Here is a 20,991-nt window from a genome sequence, read left to right on the forward strand (position 1 = left end):
AACAAGATGAGCAAAGGTCTTCTGAGAAGACCAGAGAAATAGCAAATCATCTAGCTTGGAAAGAGCATTAGTAAGACAAGACTGTGCAGGGCCTTCAGGTCATAGAAAAGAGTTTGACTGTTGTTCTGAAGATAACGGGGAGTTACTAAAAACTTTTAAGCGAGAGAATAAATGGCGTTTTAGGGCATGAGTGGAAGCTGGAACACTAAGGAGGAAATCAATGGAGTGCTCTAGGGGCGGTGAGGCACAGTGGTATTAGTGCGGATGGAAGGAAGAGCACCGACAGCCAAATGTGCAGGCGGTAGAATGCTCAGGCCTCTGGGGCAGATGGACGTGGGGAGTAAGGCAGCAGGAGTTCTTGGTTAGTATGGGATGGCGCGGGTCCTTTTACAGCGAACGGTAACCATGCGGGAAGAGCAGATCACCTCTGAACGGTGGAGGTGGGGGCCCGGGCGCTTCGCGCACCTTGTCCCTCGCGCCACGCCGTCCGCGCAGCCCGCGGTTCGCTTGGGAGCGGCCGCACGCACTGCGGTTCCGGTTCCGGTTCCCGCGAGAATCTGGACCTGCACCTCTGAACAACTATGGCGTATTCCACCGTACAGAGAGTGGCCTTGGCCTCGGGGCTTGTCCTGGCTGTGTCGCTGCTACTGCCTAAGGCCTTCCTGTCCCGCGGGAAGCGGCAGGAGCCGCCGCCCGCACCCGAAGGTAAGCGCGGGCAGGCTGAGCCTCCCGATGCAGACGAGTGTCGAGAACGCTGCTCGAGGGCGGGTGACCCTGGGAGTCCCAGTCCCCACCGAGATACCCGCTAAACGGGTCAGAGAGTACCCAGGAGAAAACGTTTTGGGCGGGGCAATCCCGACGGTTCCGATGGCCGCGGGTGGCGGCCCAGCCGGGTTCTGCTGCAGAATGGGCCGGGAATGTGCGCATACTTGGTGGGCATCCTCTAGGCGGCCTCGCACACACCCGTTTGTTCTTTGTCGCTTCCCTCATCCCCTTGCTGGCCCAACTCATCTTGTCACCATCTGTTCACGTGCTTTGAGTCAGTAGGGTTGCCGGTTGGGTTTCCTTCTTTGGAGTTTCTGTGTACTTTCTGCCTTTTGTATGAACTAAAGTGGAAGGAGTATTGTTAAGCTTCATTGGTTATGTACTTTCAACTTGGGGTTGGGCACTCACTGCTTCAGGCTCTTCGTGATATCACTTGAAGATTTTAATAATCTACGTTTCAGTTACTAAAATGGAGTTGAAAAAAATTATTACCTTCCCTTTACTTAAACGTTGTTTGTTAATCCTTTGTAATCGGCACGATGTATGTGGTATTTAAAAATCCACCTCCTTGGCTGTATTCAGAGGCTTTTGCAGAAGAATGAGTGTAAGGCATGGTGCTGAAGTCTGGGAAAAGGCACCAGAACACAATTCTCCGTAGGTCGTGAAGCTCTCCTGCTAACTTTCTTCTGTAAATTATCTCTGTAAATTTCTTGAGACTTGGTCTTACAGTCTGCAGATTTTCCAGTAGTGTTCAACTATTGAATGCTGGACAGCTCCTTCTGAACTCTAATACACTTCTGTCTAATGTGCCCATTGATTGTAGTTCCATTCTCTTGAGCGTCATAGATATCAGTACTATAAACTTAAAGCACCAAGTTCTAGGGGTGCAGAGCAGACTGAACACATAATTCTGTTTACAGAATTGCTTAATAATCTTTATGCTTGTAAGACTATATACTTGGAAAAGACTTCTAAATATCTTTGCATATTTGGTCTTTTTTTTGTTTTGTCTTGTTGCAAAATCCCACAGTTTTTACTTACTTTGTCTAATGATATTGTCTGCCTTGAAGGAGAGTAAATTCTTGATGATCCCAAACAGCGAAGATCTTCTAAAGCAGTTTTTTTTTACTGAGCTGAATTCCCATCATGGTGAATTATCTTGAGGAAGTACTATTGAGTATGCATGGGGGACACTCTTCTGGCTGTTGTAGAACATATAGAATGGAGATTAGACATGACTCCTTCCATGGAGAGCTCAAGTGCTGGTAATCAGTATTCTTATCTTAAAATCTTTGTACTTTCAGTTTTCTTTGTTCCTGAAGTGCTCTTCTCTCGGCTTCCTTCTTACTTTCAAGTTTCTGCTCAAATATAACCTCCAAGAGACTTTCCCTGATGACCTACCTAAAATAACTTTCTACTGCCATCATTCCCTATTCCATTATGTTGTTTTATTTTGTTCCTTGTGGGCATCACTTTATGATATAAAAATTTTTTTTTACCTGTTTGGTTATTTCTCCATCTTCTAGAATGTAAGCTCCACAAGGGCAAGGACTTGGTTTTGCTTGCCACTATTTCTGTCTTTTTTCTTTTTTTTGAGACAGTCTCAAGCTGTCACCCTGTCACTCTACCCACCTAAGTGGCATCATAACGCACAGCAGTCTCCAACTCTTGGGCTCAAGTGATCCTCTTCCCTCAGTTTTCTATTTTTAGTAGAAATGGGGTCTCACTTTTTTTTTTTTTTACTCAGGCTGGTCTTGAACTCATGAGCTCAAGCAATCAACCTTGGCCTCCCAGACTGCTAGGATTACAGGCGTGAGCCAGGTCACCTGGCCATGAATTTCCTTTTTTTGTATTACAAGTTACTAAAGTAATATAAACTAGGTGGAAACATACTTTGAATGATAAATTCCAGTAAATGAAATTTTCCAACTAAAATCCTTTCCCTGGTACACTGACATTTTTAAAGCAATGATTCCTAAGAATTTTTGGGTTATGTACCCCTTTGAGAATCTGTTACAAACTATGCATTTCTCTCTAGGAAGGTACACATATTATTTGTACATATGCCCCCAATTTGAGTGTCAATAAAGAGAATTCACCAGAGACCCCAGCTTTGAAGAAAGGAAAAACCCTGTTTTTATTGAAATTTCTTAAAGTTTATGTTAATAATACCTTCCATTTTTGCCCATTGGTGTGTATTAATCAAGTTTTATTGGGATTTAAGAAAGGTCTCATTAGAGGAGGCAGATTTTTTTTTTTTAAACTGGGAACAGCTTTCTTGGGATCTAGTTATACTGTATAAATCACCCACTTTAGAGTGTACAATTCATTGGTATTTAATAGACTTACAGATTGTGCAGCCATCACCACAATCAATTTGAGAACATTTTATCATCCCCAAAATACCTTTTCTTTTTTCTTTTTTTATTAAATCATAACTTGTGTACATTGATGCATTTATGGGGTTCAGTGTACTGATTTGATATACAATGTGAAATGCTTACATCGAAATGATTAACACATCCATCACCTCGCTTACTTATTTGTATGGTAAGACAGTTATACCCTTTTCTTAAGATTTTTGAAATGTACCATTGCATTATGCACATTAGGTGAGATTCCCCACAAATACCCTCCCGCCTCCTGGCCTCTCCCCTCCCCTCACTCTCCTTTTCCCTTCTACTTTCTGGACTATAGTTATGTTTTACCCTTCATATGAATGTGTAGGTGATTATATATTGATTTCATAGTAGTATTGACAACATTGGATACATTTATTTCCATTCTTGAGATACTTTATTAAGAAGAATATGTTCCAGCTCCATCCAGGTAAACATAAAAGATGTGAAGTCTTCATTTAATTTTATGGCTGCATAGTATTTTATGGTGTACATATACCACAATTTTTTAATCCATTCATGGGTCATGGGCCCTTGAGCTGTTTCCATGTCTTCGCAATTATGAATTGGGCTGCAATAAACATTCTGGTGCAAATGTCTTTGTTGTAAAATTGTTTTTGATCATCTGGGTATATACATAGTAGAGGAATTGCAGGATTGAATGGTAGGTCTACTTTTAGTTCCTTGAGTATTCTCCAAACTTCTTTCCAAAAAGGTCATATTAGCTTGCATTCCCACCAGCAGTGTAGAAGCATTCCCTTCTCTCTGCATCCATGCCAACATTTGTAGTTTTGGGATTTTGTTTTGTGGGCTAATCTTAGTGGAGTTAGATGATATCTGAAAGTGGTTTTGATTTGCGTTTCTCTGATGATTAAAGATGATGAGCATTTTTTCATGTGTTTGTGGGCCATGCTCCTGTCTTCTTCAGAGAAGTTTCTGTTCAAGTCTCTTGCCCACGTAGAAATGGTGTTATTTGTTCTTTTCTTGTTGATTAGTTTGAGTTCTCTGTGGATTCTGGTTATCAGATGTTCGTTGGAAGCATAACCTGCAAAAACCTCCTCCCATTCTGAAGGTTGTCTGTTTGCTTTACTTACTGTGCTCTTGGCTGCGCAGAAGTGTTTTAGTTTGATCAGATCCCAGTTAATTATTTTTGGTGTTGCTTCAATTGTTCAGGGGGTCCTCCTCTTAAAATATTCTCCCAGGCCAATTTCTTCAAGTATTTTCCCTGCACTCTATTCTAGTATTTTTATAGTTTCATGTCTTAAGTTTAAATCTTTTATCCAGTGAGAATCAATTTTTTGTTAATGGAGAAATGTGAGGCATCATTTGTTAAATAGGGAGTCTTTCCCCCACTGAATGTTTTTGATAGGCTTATCAAAGAGCAAATGACAATTAGTAGCTGAGTTCATTTCTTGGATCTCTATTCTGTTCCGTAAATCTACCTCTCTGTTTTTTGTACCAATACCATGCTGTTTTGATCAGTATAGATTAATAGTATAGCCTGAAGTCTGGTTATGTGATACCTCCTGATTTGTTTTTATTTCTGAGTAATGTATTGGTTATTCGAGGCTTTTTCTGATTCCGTATAAAACAAAGCACTATTTTTTCAAGCTCTTTAAAGTATGACAATGGTGCTTTAATAGGGATTGCATTAAATCTGTAGATTGCTTTGGGTAATATAGACATTTTAATAATGTTGATTATTAATAATGGTATGTTTTAACAGTGGTATGTTTTTCCATTTGTTAACATCTTCAGCTATGTCTTTTCTCAGAGTTTCATAATTGTCTTTATAGAGATCTTTCACATCCTTTGTTAGGTAAATTCCCAGATATTTCATCTTCTTTGGCACTACTGTAAAAGGAATAGTCCTTGACTATATTTGCAGCTTGACTCTTGTTGGCATATATAAAAGCTACTGATTTGTAAGTATTGATTTTGTATCCTGAGATGCTACTGTATTACCTGATCACTTCTAAGAGTTTCTTAGTTGAGTCCAGTTGCTTTCTGTGTGTCCCAATAGGACCAGAAGAAATTCTTGGAACAGCCTCCTTCCTGGGGTTTCTAAACACACTGAGGAAGGCACGAGAGAAGTAGATGTCGGGTTTGAACTAGGTGGTGATGGGGTCTCTCTCAGGAATCCCTGGCCATTTGGGGAAGTTACTACGGCCAGGAGAGTTGGATCTGTCTGAAAGGTTTTACACCGTTGGGGTTGTCTCACAGATCTTCAATCCCGCTTACCACAGATCTTTAATCCTGGACGATGGCTCCCAAATATGATATTGGATTTTCTTCTTCAGTAGGTCCTTGGTCTCGGGGATTCGAAGATGAAGTCATTTCTCAATGAATTTTTTTTTTTTTTGCATCCTTGTCAAAAATTAGTTAACTGTAGCACATAATTATGACAGTTTATTTCTTTATAATTCTATCTTACCACTGATCTGTGAACCCACAGACCACAGATCAGTGGTAAGATAGGATTTTATTAGACGGAAAGGAATACAGAAGCAGTAAAAAAGGCACCAGAGTCTCTGGCAAAAGGGAAAGACCCAAGTCGGAAATCTCCCAAAAAACCTTTTAGTCCTATAAATCCTCCACCCAACCCTCCAGCCCTAGGTAACCGTGATCTACTTTCTGTCTCTGCAGATTTGCCTGTTATGGACATTGCATATGAATGGAATCATCTAATATGTTATCTTATGCTTCATTCACCTAGAATAATGTTTCCATGTTGTAACTTATATCAATACTTCATTCCTTTTAATGGATGAATAATCACATATTCTATTATGTGAATATCCCATATTTTATTTATCTTTTCATCAGTTGATGGGTTGTTTTTCCTTTTCGCCATTATGAATAATGTTACTATTAATGTTTTTGTACAGATTTTTGTGCGGACTTAATATTTTAATTTCTTTTTTGATATATATATATATGTGGAAAACATGAGCATTCCATTGTGGCTGGAAATAAGAGTAGAATTTCTGGGTCATATGTTTATTGTATGTTTAACCTTTTGAGGAACTGCCAGTCCAAAATGTACCATTTTACATTCCCTACAGCAGTGTGTAAGAGTTCTAATTTCTCTATATCTTGTCAACACTGAATTGATTATAGTGGATGTTATGTGATATCTCATTGTAATATTATTTGCATTTCCCTGATGACTAAGGACATTGAACATCTTCTCGTGTGTTTGTTCACTGTTTATATATCTTTTTTTGACAAATGTCTATTCAGGTCCTTAATCCATTTTTTTTTTTTTTTTTTTTTTTGTAGAGACAGAGTCTTACTTTATGGCCCTCGGTAGAGTGCCGTGGCCTCACACTGCTCACAGCAACCTCCAACTCCTGGGCTTAAGTGATTCTCTTGCCTCAGCCTCCCGAGTAGCTGGGACTATGGGTGCCTGCCACAACGCCCGGCTATTTTTTGGTTGCAGTTCGGCCGGGGCCGGGTTTGAACCCGCCACCCTCACCTTACCGACTGAGCCACAGGCGCCGCCCCCTTAATCCATTTTTAAATTTGGGTTGCTTGTCTTTATACTGTTGAGTTGTAAGAGTTCTTTGTATATTCTAGATACAAATATATATTATCTATTATCAAATATATAATTTGCAAATATATTCTCCCATTGGGTGGGTTGTCTTCACTTTCTTGATGGTGTCCTATGAAGAAGAAAAGTTTTAAATTTTGATGAAGTCCTATTTACTATCTTTTTGTTGCTTCTGCTTTTGGTGTCATATCTAAGACAAATTATTGCCAAAGCCAATATAATCAAGATTTATGCATGTTTTCAAGTTTTATAGTTTTAATGCTGCAGTTAAATCTTTGATCCTTCTGAGTTAATTTGTTTGTATTGTGTAAGGTAGGGGTTTAACTTAAAGTGGATATGCAGTTGTCCCAGCGCCATAGTTGAAAAGACTAGTCATTTCTCAATGAATTTTTTTTTTGCATTCTTGTCAAAAATCAGTTAACTGTACACATATTTGTATTGTGTACACATAAATATGACAGTTTATTTCTGGACTCGAGTTCTGTTCCATTGATCTACATACATGTCGTTAATGCCAGTATCGTACTGTTTGATTACAGTAGATTTATAAGTTTTTTTTTTTTTTATTGTTGGGGATTCATTGAGGGTACAATAAGCCAGGTTACACTGATTGCATTTGTTAGGTAAAGTCCCTCTTGCAATCATGTCTTGCCCCTAGAAGGTGTGGCACACACCAAGGCCCCACCCCTTTCCCTCCTTCCCTCTCTCTGCTTTTCCTTCCCCCCCACCCCCGACCTTAATCGTCATTAATTGTCCTCATATCAAAATTGAGTACATAGAATTCATGCTTCTCCATTCTTATGATGCTTTACTAAGAATAATGTCTTCCACTTCCATCCAGGTTAATACGAAGGATGTAAAGTCTCCATTTTTTTTGATAGGTGAATAGTATTCCATGGTATATATGTACCACAGCTTGTTAATCCATTCAGGTTTGTAAGTTTTGAAACTACGAAGTATGAATCCTTCAACTTTGTTTTTCTTTTTCAAGATTGTTTTGGCCATTCTGGATCTTGTAACCCAGCATTTTCATATGAAGTTTATTTAGGATCACCTTGTCAATTTCTGAAGGAAAAAAAAAAAGCCAGTTCGATTTTGATAGAAATGTGTTGAATCAGCTCGGCGCCTGTGGCTCAAACAGCTAAGGCACCAGCCACATACATCTGAGCTGGCGGGTTCGAATCCAGCCCGGGCCCGCCAAACAACAATGACGGCTGCAACCAAAAAATAGCCAGGCGTTATGATGGGCGCCTGTAGTCCCAGCTACTTGGGAGGTGGAGACAGGAGACTCACTTGAGTCCAGGAGTTTGAGGTTGCTGTGAGCTATGATGCTATGGCACTCTACCCAGGGCAACAGCTTGAGGCTCTGTCTCAAAAAAAAAAAAACTGTAGCTCAGGGCGGCGCCTGTGGCTCAAGGAGTAGGGCGCCGGTCCCATATGCCGGAGGTGGCGGGTTCAAACCTAGCCCCGGCCAAAAAAAAAAAAAAAACTGTAGCTCAGTGAGTAGGGCGCTGACCCCATATACCGAGGGTGGCAGGTTCAAACCCAGCCCCAGCTGAACTGCAACCAAAAAAAAAAAAAAATAGCCAGGCCTTGGGGTGGGTGCCTGTGGTCCCGGCTGCTCTGGAGGCTGAGGCAGGAGAATCGCTGAAGCCCAAGAGCTAGAGGTTGCTGTGAGTCCTGTGACATCATGGCACTCTACTGAGGGCTGTAAAGTGAGACTCTGTCTCTACAAAAAAAAAAAGAAATGTGTTGAATCAATTTGGGGAGTACTGCCATTTACCAATTCTTTTCTTTTAATTCTTTTTTTTTTTTTTTTTTTTTTTTGACAGAGTCTCACTTGTCACCCTTGGTAGAGTGCTGTGGCATCATAGCTCACAGCAACCTCAACCTCCTGGGCTTAAGTGATTCTCTTGCCTCATTCTCCCAAGTAACTGGGACTACAGGCACCTTCTGCAACGCCTGGCTATTTTTAGAGACAGTGTCTTGCTGTGACACAGGCTGGTCTCAAACCTGTGAGCTCAGGCAATCCACCCGTCTTGTCCTCCCAAGTGCTGGGATTACAGGTGTGAGCCATCACATCCAGCTTAGTTCTTTTAATCTGTGAACTGGCTGCCTTCTCTCACTGTTCCTTGAATGTGCCAGGCATGTTTCCACTGCAGGACCTTTGCATATCCATGTGCCTTTTTCTTCGTCTTCTGCATGTCTTCACTCAAGTGACATCTCCTGATGCCTTCTCTAGCCACTGTAGCTAAAATCTTAATGTACCCACAACAAGTCCTGTCCTTTCTCCCTGCTTTATTTTTTTTCCTTAGTATTTATCATTAGCTTGTTTATTGTCTTTTTTTCCACTTAGAAAAGAGGCTCCAGGAGGTTGAGGATGTTTGTTTATTTTTAGTGGCTGTATGTTCAGCTTTAGATCAGGCACATTCAATAATTGTTTATTGAAAAAATTAAAGAATGACTAAATTGAGTGAATTAATGAATGCTGGCTCTGAGGGATCATGACTTCCTCTATTAGCATTTGTAAGCTGCTGCCATATTATTATTGCATTAATTATAGTTACAAAAATTGTCATGCATATATATGATAGATTATTTTGATGGATCCAGTAAATGATATTCATGAAGAGTTTTAAGTGACATGGGGACTTTGTATGATACAAGTAAAAAGTAAAAATACATATTTACTAGAAAGAAATATGTAAACATTTCAACAATCGTTATTTCTGGATCATGGAATTATGGGTGAGTATTATTCTTTATGTCTTTCTGTACTTTCTCAATTTTCCATAGGGATGCATTTCTTTTATGATTGGAAAAAATATATACAATCCATCAAGAAGAAAGGAAGAATCTTTCTTAGAATTTAACCCCAAGAGCTATAACATGCTTACTTCTCTATAGTTGATAGAATGCACCATCCACTTTCTACTTTCTGCACTGCAATAATAGTTATCTCTATCTTTGAAGACTTCTCTTTATACTAACATAGTTTCTTTTATAATTTTCTTTAATTCAGTTAACTTATTTGCAAAATTTCCCAGGCCACTTTTGAGAAATTATTTAGTGACTTGACCTAAACTTATCCTTCTCTGGGACTTTACTTTTTTTCTCTCAGGATTGTTAATTCTCCTCCATTTAATAATTCATTCCCTTCGATAGAGAATATTGAAATAAAATGGAGGTTGAGAAGTTCTGTTTTCTTAGAATTACATTTATCATCAGAAAAATTGCCTTTTTCCTCTAAACATCACCAAAAATACCCTTTTGCTTTGGTTAGCCTTTGTAGAACTTAATTTATTTTGATCTTGGCTTCCTCATGGGGCTTTTCTCAGTCTTGCCACTCTTGGTGTTCATCTTTTATGTCCTTTAAGAAGAGCTACCCATACATCTGTTTTGTTTTTTTTTCTGCATTTCCTACTTGCCTGACACTTTTTTTTTTTGAGACAGAGTTTCACTATGTCGCCCTTGGTAGAGTGCCATGACGTCACAGCTCACAGCAACCTCAAATTCTTAGGCTTAAGTGATTCTCTTGCCTCAGCCTCCCAAGTAGTTGGAACTACAGGTGCCTGCCACAATGCCCAGCTTTTTTTTGTTGTTGTAGTTTTCATTGTTGTTTAGCAGGCCTGGGCCCGGTTCAAACCCACCAGCCCCAGTGTATGTGGCCGGTGCCCTAATTGCTGAGCTACAGACACCAAGCCTTGCCTGAGAATTTTTGAAATACCCAAACAGAAATGCATTTAAGAGGTTTTTTTTTTTCTTAGAGTGGGTCTCATGCCATGGAATTGTGTATCTCTGTTTAGAATTTCCTAAGACTGGCTTCCTGGAGCCTGTGTCAGATAGCTTCTACTTTGTTGTTACAAACAGTAATGTAGTGTGATGTCATTCTCCTAGTGTTCTCCTTTCATTTCACCAACCAGTTACTTCTTTGGTCAGAGTAGTAGTTCCCCTGATCACCTTATGTATCTGTGGAACATAAAAGTGCCAGCACACTAGCTCAAGAACTTGTTCATTGTTCCATTGTTAGATAAATGAAACTTTGAACAGGTGCCAGGGTCGGTGAAGTCTTCCAAGATGACAAGGTGCTGCTTCTGTGTGTTAGTTTTGGGGATGAAGGTTTCTATCCACCACCCCGACTTGTCTGGGAACCATTAGTGCTCCCACAAGAGTGTTGTATCTGGGTATGTCTCCTGCTCACCCTACCTAAATAGCTTATAAATAAGGTTCCTTATGAGCCCCCTCCTCAGGGGCCTGTTACTCTGGAATAGCTCAGACTCTGTCACCATGTTCTCCTCAAGCAAGTCCCATCCCACTGAGTCTTGATTGATCTCCCCGAGATGCGAAAATACATGCACACACATATGTGTGTACATACATTGTGACGCATACCACACATTTATTTTTTATCTTAAATTGGCTTCTTATGTGTTGGTATACAGGTGCCTGAAGACAAACGTGTTATTTTGGTTGCTTACCATAGACTTGTATTTGCTTCTAATAAAACTCAAGACATCTACTCTAAGGAGCGTTTAAAGGAGGGAGAGATTAGAAAATTATTTTTATTTCAGAGGATAATTTTTCTGTTCATATGTGGTGGAAATGAAAACAATGGGAGACAACTTGAGAACCTGTGAATGCATGTAAATTAGACATTTTTTCAAGTTCAGAAACTTATATATAAGTGAGTGGGAGTGGAACACCTTGATCAGTCATGCTAATTGCCATATTCTATTTCAGAAACTGTGAAATTGAAAACTGGCAGGATTATGAAGTAAAAATCTATTTTTGGCCCTGTGAGTGACTAGGCTGGTTTTTGAGATAACAGTAAAGGCCAGCAGATACAGTGTATTTCATCCAGAGGAGTTCAACAAAGAGTACAGCATGCAAGGTCCAGAGCGTGTGTGCCCTGAGGGGGCCCCAAACATAAATAAAATTCTAGACCTTTATTCAAGAAATTCTTAGTTTGTTCTCCAGCCAAGGACTACCAGGAACATTCCTACTTGCCCGAGAATTTATTTTGTTTTTTGAGAAAAAAAAAAGAAAAAAAGAATATATATATATATATATATATATATATATATATATATATATATATATATATATATATCCATAGTTGAACAAGTTGGTTTTAGTACTTGTTGCAGCAAGGGAAGATGCATACCATGAGGAATCATTGAGTATCTCAGTAAGACAGTGTGACAATGTTAGAAAAGGCCTTTTTATAGAATTAGAGTTTGTGTTAAGAGACTTTGAGGAAGGTTTAAGGATGTGGGGCTTTGTTCTGGATTGAATGCTGTCAGAAAGTAGAGCAAATTCTATGACTGGGTACCTTATTATCTAAAGGGAGGGCATACTAGTAAAAGACTGATGTTGTCATTGATAATTAAGCAGTAGTCCCTCATACTGTCCAAATACCAATATTTGGTATTTTGTGGCTTGCAGAGTATTCATGTTTTGTCTATGTTTAGACAGATTACAGACTGGTCTTATGTCTGTTTTGATCCATCATGGTCACAGAATGGCCTTGTCTGATGTTGATGTTATGAAATTGTAACAGGAGAACACGAAGACTTAGGTGTGGGTCCCAAGCCAGCCAGCTTACAGCAATACCAACACCTAACTGATAGTACCAGACCAACTTCAGAGGCTGCTTTCTTTTTTCTCAGATATGATTTATAAGTTTCAGTCAGCACCAAATAAAATTAAGTCTAAATGGTACTTAGTGCCAGATATTACCTGTCCTGTTCCCCCAGTTCATCCCAGAAGAGCCTGTAAGATACATAGATGCAGCTTTTTAATAAGGCCAAGTGTGTTAAGTGTAATTAACGAGGTTCAAGCAGAGTGTTTTAAGGGCATGGGGGTGGCATGAGAAAATGCTTTGGGGGTGGGGGCAGTATTTAGCCTGAGCTTTGAAGGATTGGCTGAATTTAGATAGATGTGGAGTTGGGAAGAAAGTAAAACCACTGGAAGGCAAGAAGGGAGAAGTCAGGCTTAAAACATGGTGAGAAGCCTAGTTTGGCTGAATCGGTGGTATGTAATGGGAAAGTAGTTTGAGGAGGTACTTTTTGGGTTAGATCGTGGAATTCAGTTGTTTGGGAATTCATTCGGTTTGTGGGGAGATAAATCAGAATTTGTTAAGTATATACTGTATGTAAAGAGTGCTTTGTATATATGATCTTATTTTATCTGTAATTCTTATAACAACTCTGAAAAGTAGATATCATTATACCCATTTTACATATGATGAACATGAGCTCTAGAAAGGTTATAGTTGGAGGAACAGCCATCATCTTCATCAGTTAACTGGCTGAAAAGATGGTACTCATTCTGCTTCACTCTGCTGCCTACCTTCTGCTGTAATATAGCCTCTTGTCAGTAGAAAACATTAAAAGATTTTGATGAGAGAAATGGCAAGACCAGTTAGAATAATGCTGTAGGAAGATAACTGGTAACACACAGTGACAATTGATGTGTATTGAGTGTATGGATCAGGCTTTGTGTTAAGCAATTGAGACACATAATTATCTCTTTTAGTACTATATAGGTTAGATTAGGAATGAAGAGGATGATTAAAGATGAAGAAAAGATCTGGATAAAATAGCAGAAAACATGAAAGCAGTAAGCAGCAGAGTTGAGTTAGGTAGAAGGGGGATGTAACAAGATGGGGCCCTTGAAAGAAACTGGTGAGGAAGAAACTGTCACAGCTTTTGTCTTGGCTCCCACTTTAAGTAACGCTGAATTTAATAATGGCCTCTACAGCTTCTTCAGTGTTTAGGGACAGGCTTACATATATGAAGGAACTGGCCCCGTTAAGACCTTTCTTGAACTGTTGTAATAAAAAACAAAAACACATCTAGTTCCATATTGATTTATTTGCCCCTAGAATGAAATGCTGCAGATTTCATTTAATGTTGCTTTCAGAAGGCTCTTTTGTTAACAGCACTAGAGTTTTTAGCAATAGGTATGGTTATTAATAAGGGAAAGTAGAGACTCACTCTATAAATTCCATTAATGTTAAGTTTTTAGTCAAGCTGAAATGATATGGGAAGTGAAATTTGAATAATTAGGGGAACCTAAATTTGGGGAAAGATTTCAATAAACAATTAAGATTCAGTTAAATTCCTTTTAATATTTAAGTACTTATAGAGATAGTCATGCAGCACTTTTTACATCGGAAAACCTGCAGTTTTAATGTTCTAATATCTTTATTCTGATCTTAGTTATTTTTTTAAGCTAAATTAAAAAAAACCCACAAATCGGGCGGCGCCTGTGGCTCAGTGAGTGGGGCGCCAGACCCATATGCCGAGGGTGGCGGGTTCAAACCCAGCCCCGGCCAAACTGCAACAAAAAAATAGCCGGGCGTTGTGGCGGGCGCCTGTAGTCCTGGCTGCTCGGGAGGCTAAGGCAGGAGAATCGAGTAGGCCCAGGAGTTAAGAGGTTGCTGTGAGCCGTGTGACACCATGGCACTCTACCCAAGGGCGGGACGGTGAGACTCTGTCTCTACAAAAAAAAAAAAAAAAACCCACAAATCCTGTTTGTAAAGTAGAACATTTGTAATAGTGAAAAATTGAAAATAACATAAATTGTGATATGGTCATATAACGAGAAGCTATATAGCAGTCTAAATGAATAACTAGAGCTCTACTTACCAACATGAATACATTTCTTTGCCAAAATATTGATCCCTACCTAGAAAAAAAGGCAGAAAGAGAAGTTGCAAAAGCATGAATACAGTATAATCCCATAATACAAAGGATTTTTTATTGTGATAAAATATATATAACAAAATTTACTATTTTAACTACTTTTATGTATACATTCAGTGACATTAAATACATTAACATTGTTGTGCAGCTATCACCACCATCTATCCATAATGTAAAGCTTTAAAACATTTGAAACAATATTGTTTATGGATGCAAACTTACATAGTAAAGTCTAAAAGTATACATTTAAAAAATAACCAAACTTAGCATTACGTCTGTCTCCGAGAGTGTTTAAGAGGAAGTATACACAAGAGATTTCTGTTATATTTGGGTGGTAGATATACACGTGTCCATATATTATCATTTATACTTTTGTACACCTGGCATATTTCATAATTAAAATTTTTTCTTTTGTAAAAAATCACTTTCACTAGAAATTTACAAATGTTTTACAGTCACTTACTTTTTAAACATTCTGTGCTATTCAGTTCTAAGAAGCATGGTGATAGATCAAAGAGGTGAGGTTGTTTCCCATTGAGGCCAGTGAAGTTTATTAAGAGAAAAATCTCTTTCAAATTCAGTGTTCTGACCCCAGCCTACCATTTCAGGTATACCCTTCGTCACAAGTGGCTGAAGTTGTCTTACTCCTAAAGGTCTAAAAAAATGAATCTACAGGGGAAAGAAATACAGGAAGAGAACAGGTTTTAGAAGGTGGAAATGAGTTTCATTTTTAGGTTTGAGATGTTAGCCACATGAGAAGATATACACATATACTAATTGAATTTAGGGATAAGAGACACAAATGCAGGGCCAGGTGCAGTGGCTCATGCCTGTAATCTAGTGCTCTGGGAGGCTGAGGTGGGTGGATTGCTTGAGTTAAAGAGTTTGAGACTAGCCTGAGCAACAGCCAGACCCCATTTCTGAAAAAATAAAAGAATAGCCTGGCATTGTGGCAGGTGCCAGTAGTCCTAGGTACTAGGGAGGCTGAGGCAGGAGAATCACTTAAGCTCAGGAGTTTGAGGTTGCTGTGAGCTGTGATGCCATGACCCTCCACTGAGGGTGACAAAGTGAGACTCTGTCTCCAAAAAAAAAAAAAGAGACACATATGCTTATGGGAAAAGTCACTTTTGGAAATTATAATGGGCTCATTGGGAATAAGTGAGTTTGTCAAAGGAAAAAGAATAAACAAAGAAAAAGTTGAGACAAAATCTTGGGAGAATGGATTAAAGAAGAACCAGGAAAGGGACTGAGAAGGAATAGATTGAAGGACAGTGGGAAAAGAAAAGCTAAGAAAGTAATGTGTCATAGAGATTAAGGCAGGAAAGTATGGCAAAGATTTATTCAGACTAATCCAATTTTTATTGAATGATCAGTATGTGATAATAACATTCATGTGTTGTAGGAAAGTCTTAAAAGTGAGCACTGAGGAAATGCCATTGGAGTTAATGGTTAAGGTAGAGTTACCATGTCATTGAAACTATATTCTTTGTCTATAAAACTCTTTAAAGATAAGGACTCTGTTTTATTTGTCATTTTAGCCTGTGTCTGACACAGTGCCTGGCAAATTGTTAAGTGTTCACTCCTCCCCCCACTTTCCACCCCTCTAAATCACTAAGTCTATTTTCTGTCCCTGTAGACTTGCCTGTGTGTGTATTTCGTATTAATTGAATCTTATGCAGTATTTCATGAGCAGCATTCTTTACTTAACATAATGTTTTCAAAGTTCGCCCATGGTGTAGTGTGTATCAGTATTTCATTCCTTTTTATGGCTGGATAATATTCTTTTTTAATTAAATCATAACTGTGTACTTTAATGCATTCATAGGGTACAATGTGCTGATTTTATATACAATTTGGAATGCTTTCATCAAACTGGTTAACATAGCCTTCACCTCACTTACTTAATTGTTGTGTTAAGACATTTATACTCTATGGGATAATATTCTGTTATATGGATATACCGCATTTTGTTTACCTATTCATTCATCAGTTGAATAGCATTAGCTATTATGAACAATGCTACTATGAACATTTGCATGAGCATGTTCATTTCTCAAGAAAACATTGTGCCTTAAAACAAGGACTTTCATTAGTCTTTTTTTTTTTTTTTTTTTAAGAGAAGGGTCTCGTTTTGTCAGGCTTGAGTGCAGTGATGGTGTCATCATAGCTCACTGCTGCCTCGAACTTCTGCGCTCAAGAAATCCTCCCACCTTAGCCTCCTGAGTAGCTAGGACTACAGACACGCACCAGGCCCAGCTAATTTTTTTTTTTTTTTTTAATTCTTTGTAGAGATGGAGTCTCACTGTGTTGCTCAGGCTTATCTTGAACTCTTGGCCTCAAGGGATCCTCATGTCTTGTCTTCCTGAGGTGCTGGGTTTACAAACATGAACCACAGCACTCTGCCTGCCATTAGTCTTTGTCATTTTCTAGGTTTCTCAGTTGCTTTCAGTTTTGTCTTCTGACTTTTGGTAGTTTAGGGTTTCTTAAGCCTAACTACAATCTAATAAAATTTTTCTCTATATTCTATGAACACCCAGAATAACATATGAAAAATGTGTATGTACACAGTTGTTCCCTAATCATAAATCCTCTGAGTTTCTTCATAATATTCTCTTGGTAGCTTAAACTTTTGGTGTTGGACTTTACTGACTCTTTCTCTCATTAGCTTTATGTTTTCTTCACTGTTAAATACTGCTGATTGCATGGTATTAGCCCTTGGACCCATCCTTTCCTTTTTATAGCTATAGCTAACAACTTAGGCACTTCCATCTCAGACATAAATTAATGTTAACATCCTTTTTGCTGTTTTCCCAGACCCTGGTTGCTCTCTGTATGAGGCCCTACTCAATTGCTGGATTAATCTCCTTCAAACACCTTTCTCATTGAGTCATTTTCACTAATTCAGGGTCCACTATATCAAATTCATATATCACACAAGTTAGCATTTTAACTCCACCCCATTTGCTTATCTCTTGTTACTTCCCTAAGTGGAGTCAAACTATAATAATTAGGTAGTTAAGTCTAGTTAATGCTTCTTTATTCTCAAGTCACTTTTTTATGCACACACTCTTTCTGATGAGCTTTTGTTTCTCTGAGTGTTTCATTGCCTTCAATGGTTGAACCCATTTGACTCCTTTCATCTTTTTGAAAAAAAAAATTTCTTACAGCCTTTCAATACTAAAACATTTATAGTAGAACCTCCATAGTGGACCACCTCCCAACATTGGCCACCTTCTTAAGTCAATCTAGTTTTTGTAGATCAGACATACGCTACGTGTACTCAGTGGAAGCTCCTGATGTTGACCACCTCTGCATGTTGATCAGTTTGTTACTGTCCCTTTACAGAGGAACTTGCAGAGGTTCCACTGTAGTTTGTCTACTATTATAAGGTCCTTGATACCCTTTTGTTGCTTGTGTCTTTATTTTATGTATACTGCTTTTAAGAGCATTGTTCCACGTGGGAATTATTATTTTCTATTTTGTTTATGGCTGTCATCCTTTCTTACATATGGCAGAATCCTGAACATATAGTTCATTCTGGCTGAGAGATCTATAAAAGTTTTTGGAGTACTTGTTACCAAACCAAACTTAGGTCCATGTGCCTAGTGTGTAAAAAAGCCAAATACTGACAACAGGATTTGTGGCAAGAGAAAGTGAGATGTTTATTGCATGGTACTAAGCAAGGAGAACAGACGGCGAGCACTTAAAACTTGAACTTTCTGATAACCTACATATAAGGCTTTCTAAGGCAGGGAGGCAGAAGTTATAGGCAAAGTCATAAATCAATTGATGGTGGTATCCAAAAGACAGGGGCTTTAGGATATCTTGAAGTGGGGGTGGATTTAGAGATTTTTAAATTTGCATTTGGTGAGAAGAGTCTAAAAAGTTGGAATCAGCAAAGAGGAATGTTACGGTTTAGCTTTGACATAGATTCAAGTAAGGAAGTCTGATAGTCATTGTGTGATGTTATGTCTGAATCAGATTGTGAGAGCAAACCAAGATATATTGGGTCAGAATGACCAGTTTAGCAAGGTTGATGATGTATAGCAATGATTTTCAATCTGTGTACCTCAGCACACTGGTGTTCTGTGGGAGGATCTTTAGGTGTGCCATGAAAAATTTTAAAGATTATTAATTAAATTATTTTTGAAACTTCAATGCCCAGTAAGTATATTCCTTTTTTTCTTCTTTTTTTGATCAACATAATTTAAGTGTGTCATGGAAGTTTAACTGTAGGTTCAAGTATGCTGTGAGATATAAAAGGTTGAAAAACACTGGTCTACAGACATGACTTTCTCCTGGCCCCTCAGGAATGAATTTTAAACAAAAAACAGTGGTCAAAATTCTTTAATCTTTGGCTCCCCTTATTTGAGGTCTTTGTGACAGTATTTTTCATCTGGTGGGCATCTTGACTTCTGAAAAACAACTCAAGGACATGTCAAGATAGTACCTTTAGTTTCTTTAAGGGAACTTGTGACTCTTACCCAGGGAGACTATTGTTTAAGCTATTATCTTCTTGCTAGTGTTTATTTACTTACCTAATAATTGGTTACAGGCTCACTAGGTACCTGGAATTCTCTTGGAGGGACTCACAATTTCTCTTTATTTCCATGTTCAGGGGGCCAGACAGACCCCTAAGAAAGATCTCTGCTGCATCTTAATGTGTACCATTTAGGATCATCATCATACTTCAATTTTAAAAATGTAAAATAATGCCTTTTATGTCATTAGCTGGTTTCAATTTTTTATTTGTTTTTGTTTTATACTGGTGTTGAAGGCAGTTTTCTCAGCATGGTAAAAAGAAGTTTCAATAACATATTACTACAATATTAAATCTAGTTTATTGAACACTATTCTCTCAAGAGAAAAGTTAACTTCCTGGATGCTGGCTAGGCATTTTTTTGAAAGTACATAATAGCCTTAAAGCAAGTACTCATTTAATATATTTATATTAAGATCCTTGTCAATTTAAAAGAGAGATAGGCACCAGCACCCAGAATAAGGGATAGTGAGCCTTCTTTTCACTGTCTAAAGCTGTGCTTCTGTTGTTGACCCACTCTTAAAAAAGAAGCGTTTTTTCCCATAATTTCCATGTCATCCAAAGTCAATATTGGGAAGGAAAGGAGGATTATTGAAATGGAGCCTGGCTAAGAAACGGTACCAGGCAGAAGGCAGCTTGCAAGCCTATCTGCCTACCTTCTTTCTTACCTCAGGAGCAGAGAGTTGACTTAAAGATAGTCATCAGTTCATAGCCCTTTATTAACTTATCAGTGCAAGGTTCCTGTCTTATTTTGCTCTTTTAGCCCTTTATCCTCAATCTACCTGCCACTTCCCTTGCCTACTCATATGCACCTACTGAACTGTGTTTTTTTGTACCTACATATTTGCTTGAAAGATATGTGAAGTATAATATGGTTATATGTGGGTCTTCAACTTACATAATGGCATTTGCTTATTTTTTTTTTATCTAATCCTGTTACCAAACGCTCAGCACTTATCCTCTGAGGCCGAATCAATGAGAATGAAGAACAAGGATAAGTGGTTTGAGGAACAGGAAAGAGAAGGATACTAATTTGCTGGCAGATGAGAAGGGCAGCAGGCTAGTGTCTCAAAGACTACCATCTTGCCTTTAAATACAAAAACAGGGCTTTTCAAAGGCGATTTGGCTGTTGGTCTTAGGTCTATGTAACAAGTATCTCATGACATGGCTTCAAACTATTGTTGTTCAACTGTAGTTGGTGGTTTTGGTCTTGGGTTGTCTTGACCTGACCTGATCTCCCATCAGCAACAATCTGACCTTATCTTCCATCAACGATCAGACTTTATCTCCCATTGACAGAGATCTCGTGACTGGTTTTCAGACAGTTCTGTTGAGCTGTCTCCTATAGTTTAAAATAATAAAAAATAGCAAAGAACATTTTTTTGCCCCTTTGATCACTGGCCTTGAAAAGGAAGGCAAATTTTAATTCCCCAAAAGGGAGAGATTTTAAAGAGACAATTCATAATACATTTCATTGCCCTTTTTCAGACCTTCACCTCTGTTACGATGCGATGCTTTTAAAGATACAGTCATGTTGCTGTACATATCTCAGAACTATATGGAATTCCGTGTTTGTATTCATTCCACTTTGATTTTTCTAATTCTTCACTTAAGGAAATCAGAGTTACATCAGCATCCTGCTACAACATCATCATAGTGAATGTTCTCACACAGATCTAGAAAGTCTGTATTTACATGTCTATCTAACCTTACTTGGGATGTTTCTCTGGATTTATCCACCAGAGTGGGATGACTGGATCGTAGGGCCTATATATACTTAATACCACTAAGTATTAAGGTCACTTAGGCCAGGTCACGTGGCAGAGTGACTCTATCAGCTTACACTCTTATCCACAGTGTGTGAGAATTCTTGCCTCCTCACATCTTTTTCCAATTTTGTTGAAGTCAAATCCATCAAAGTTTTTACTTTATAGTTTGTATTGATATTTTTAGAATCTTATTTATGAAGTCTTTCTGTTCTCTTGTGTTTTCTGTTCTCTAGTGTCATTTCCCAGTAGTTTT

The 20,991-nt window shown here is 38.5% G+C and overlaps 1 protein-coding gene across 2 annotated transcripts in view; it reads left to right on the forward strand.

Annotated features, from left to right (window-relative positions):
- The first annotated feature begins 519 nt into the window (after positions 1-519).
- RIC3 (RIC3 acetylcholine receptor chaperone) overlaps positions 520-20,991 on the forward strand; it is an 83,390-nt gene continuing 62,918 nt past the window's right edge. For both annotated transcript variants that reach the window (XR_008374223.1, XM_053561526.1), the window contains exon 1: positions 520-705. Coding sequence is in view for 1 of the 2 variants with exons in the window: in XM_053561526.1 (XP_053417501.1) it covers positions 582-705 (124 nt within the window). In the remaining variant the exon portion in view is untranslated. The remainder of the gene's footprint in view (positions 706-20,991) is intronic.

This window comes from Nycticebus coucang, chromosome 14 (assembly GCF_027406575.1).
Source record: "Nycticebus coucang isolate mNycCou1 chromosome 14, mNycCou1.pri, whole genome shotgun sequence".
In the NCBI taxonomy this organism is placed as follows: Eukaryota; Metazoa; Chordata; class Mammalia; order Primates; family Lorisidae; genus Nycticebus; species Nycticebus coucang.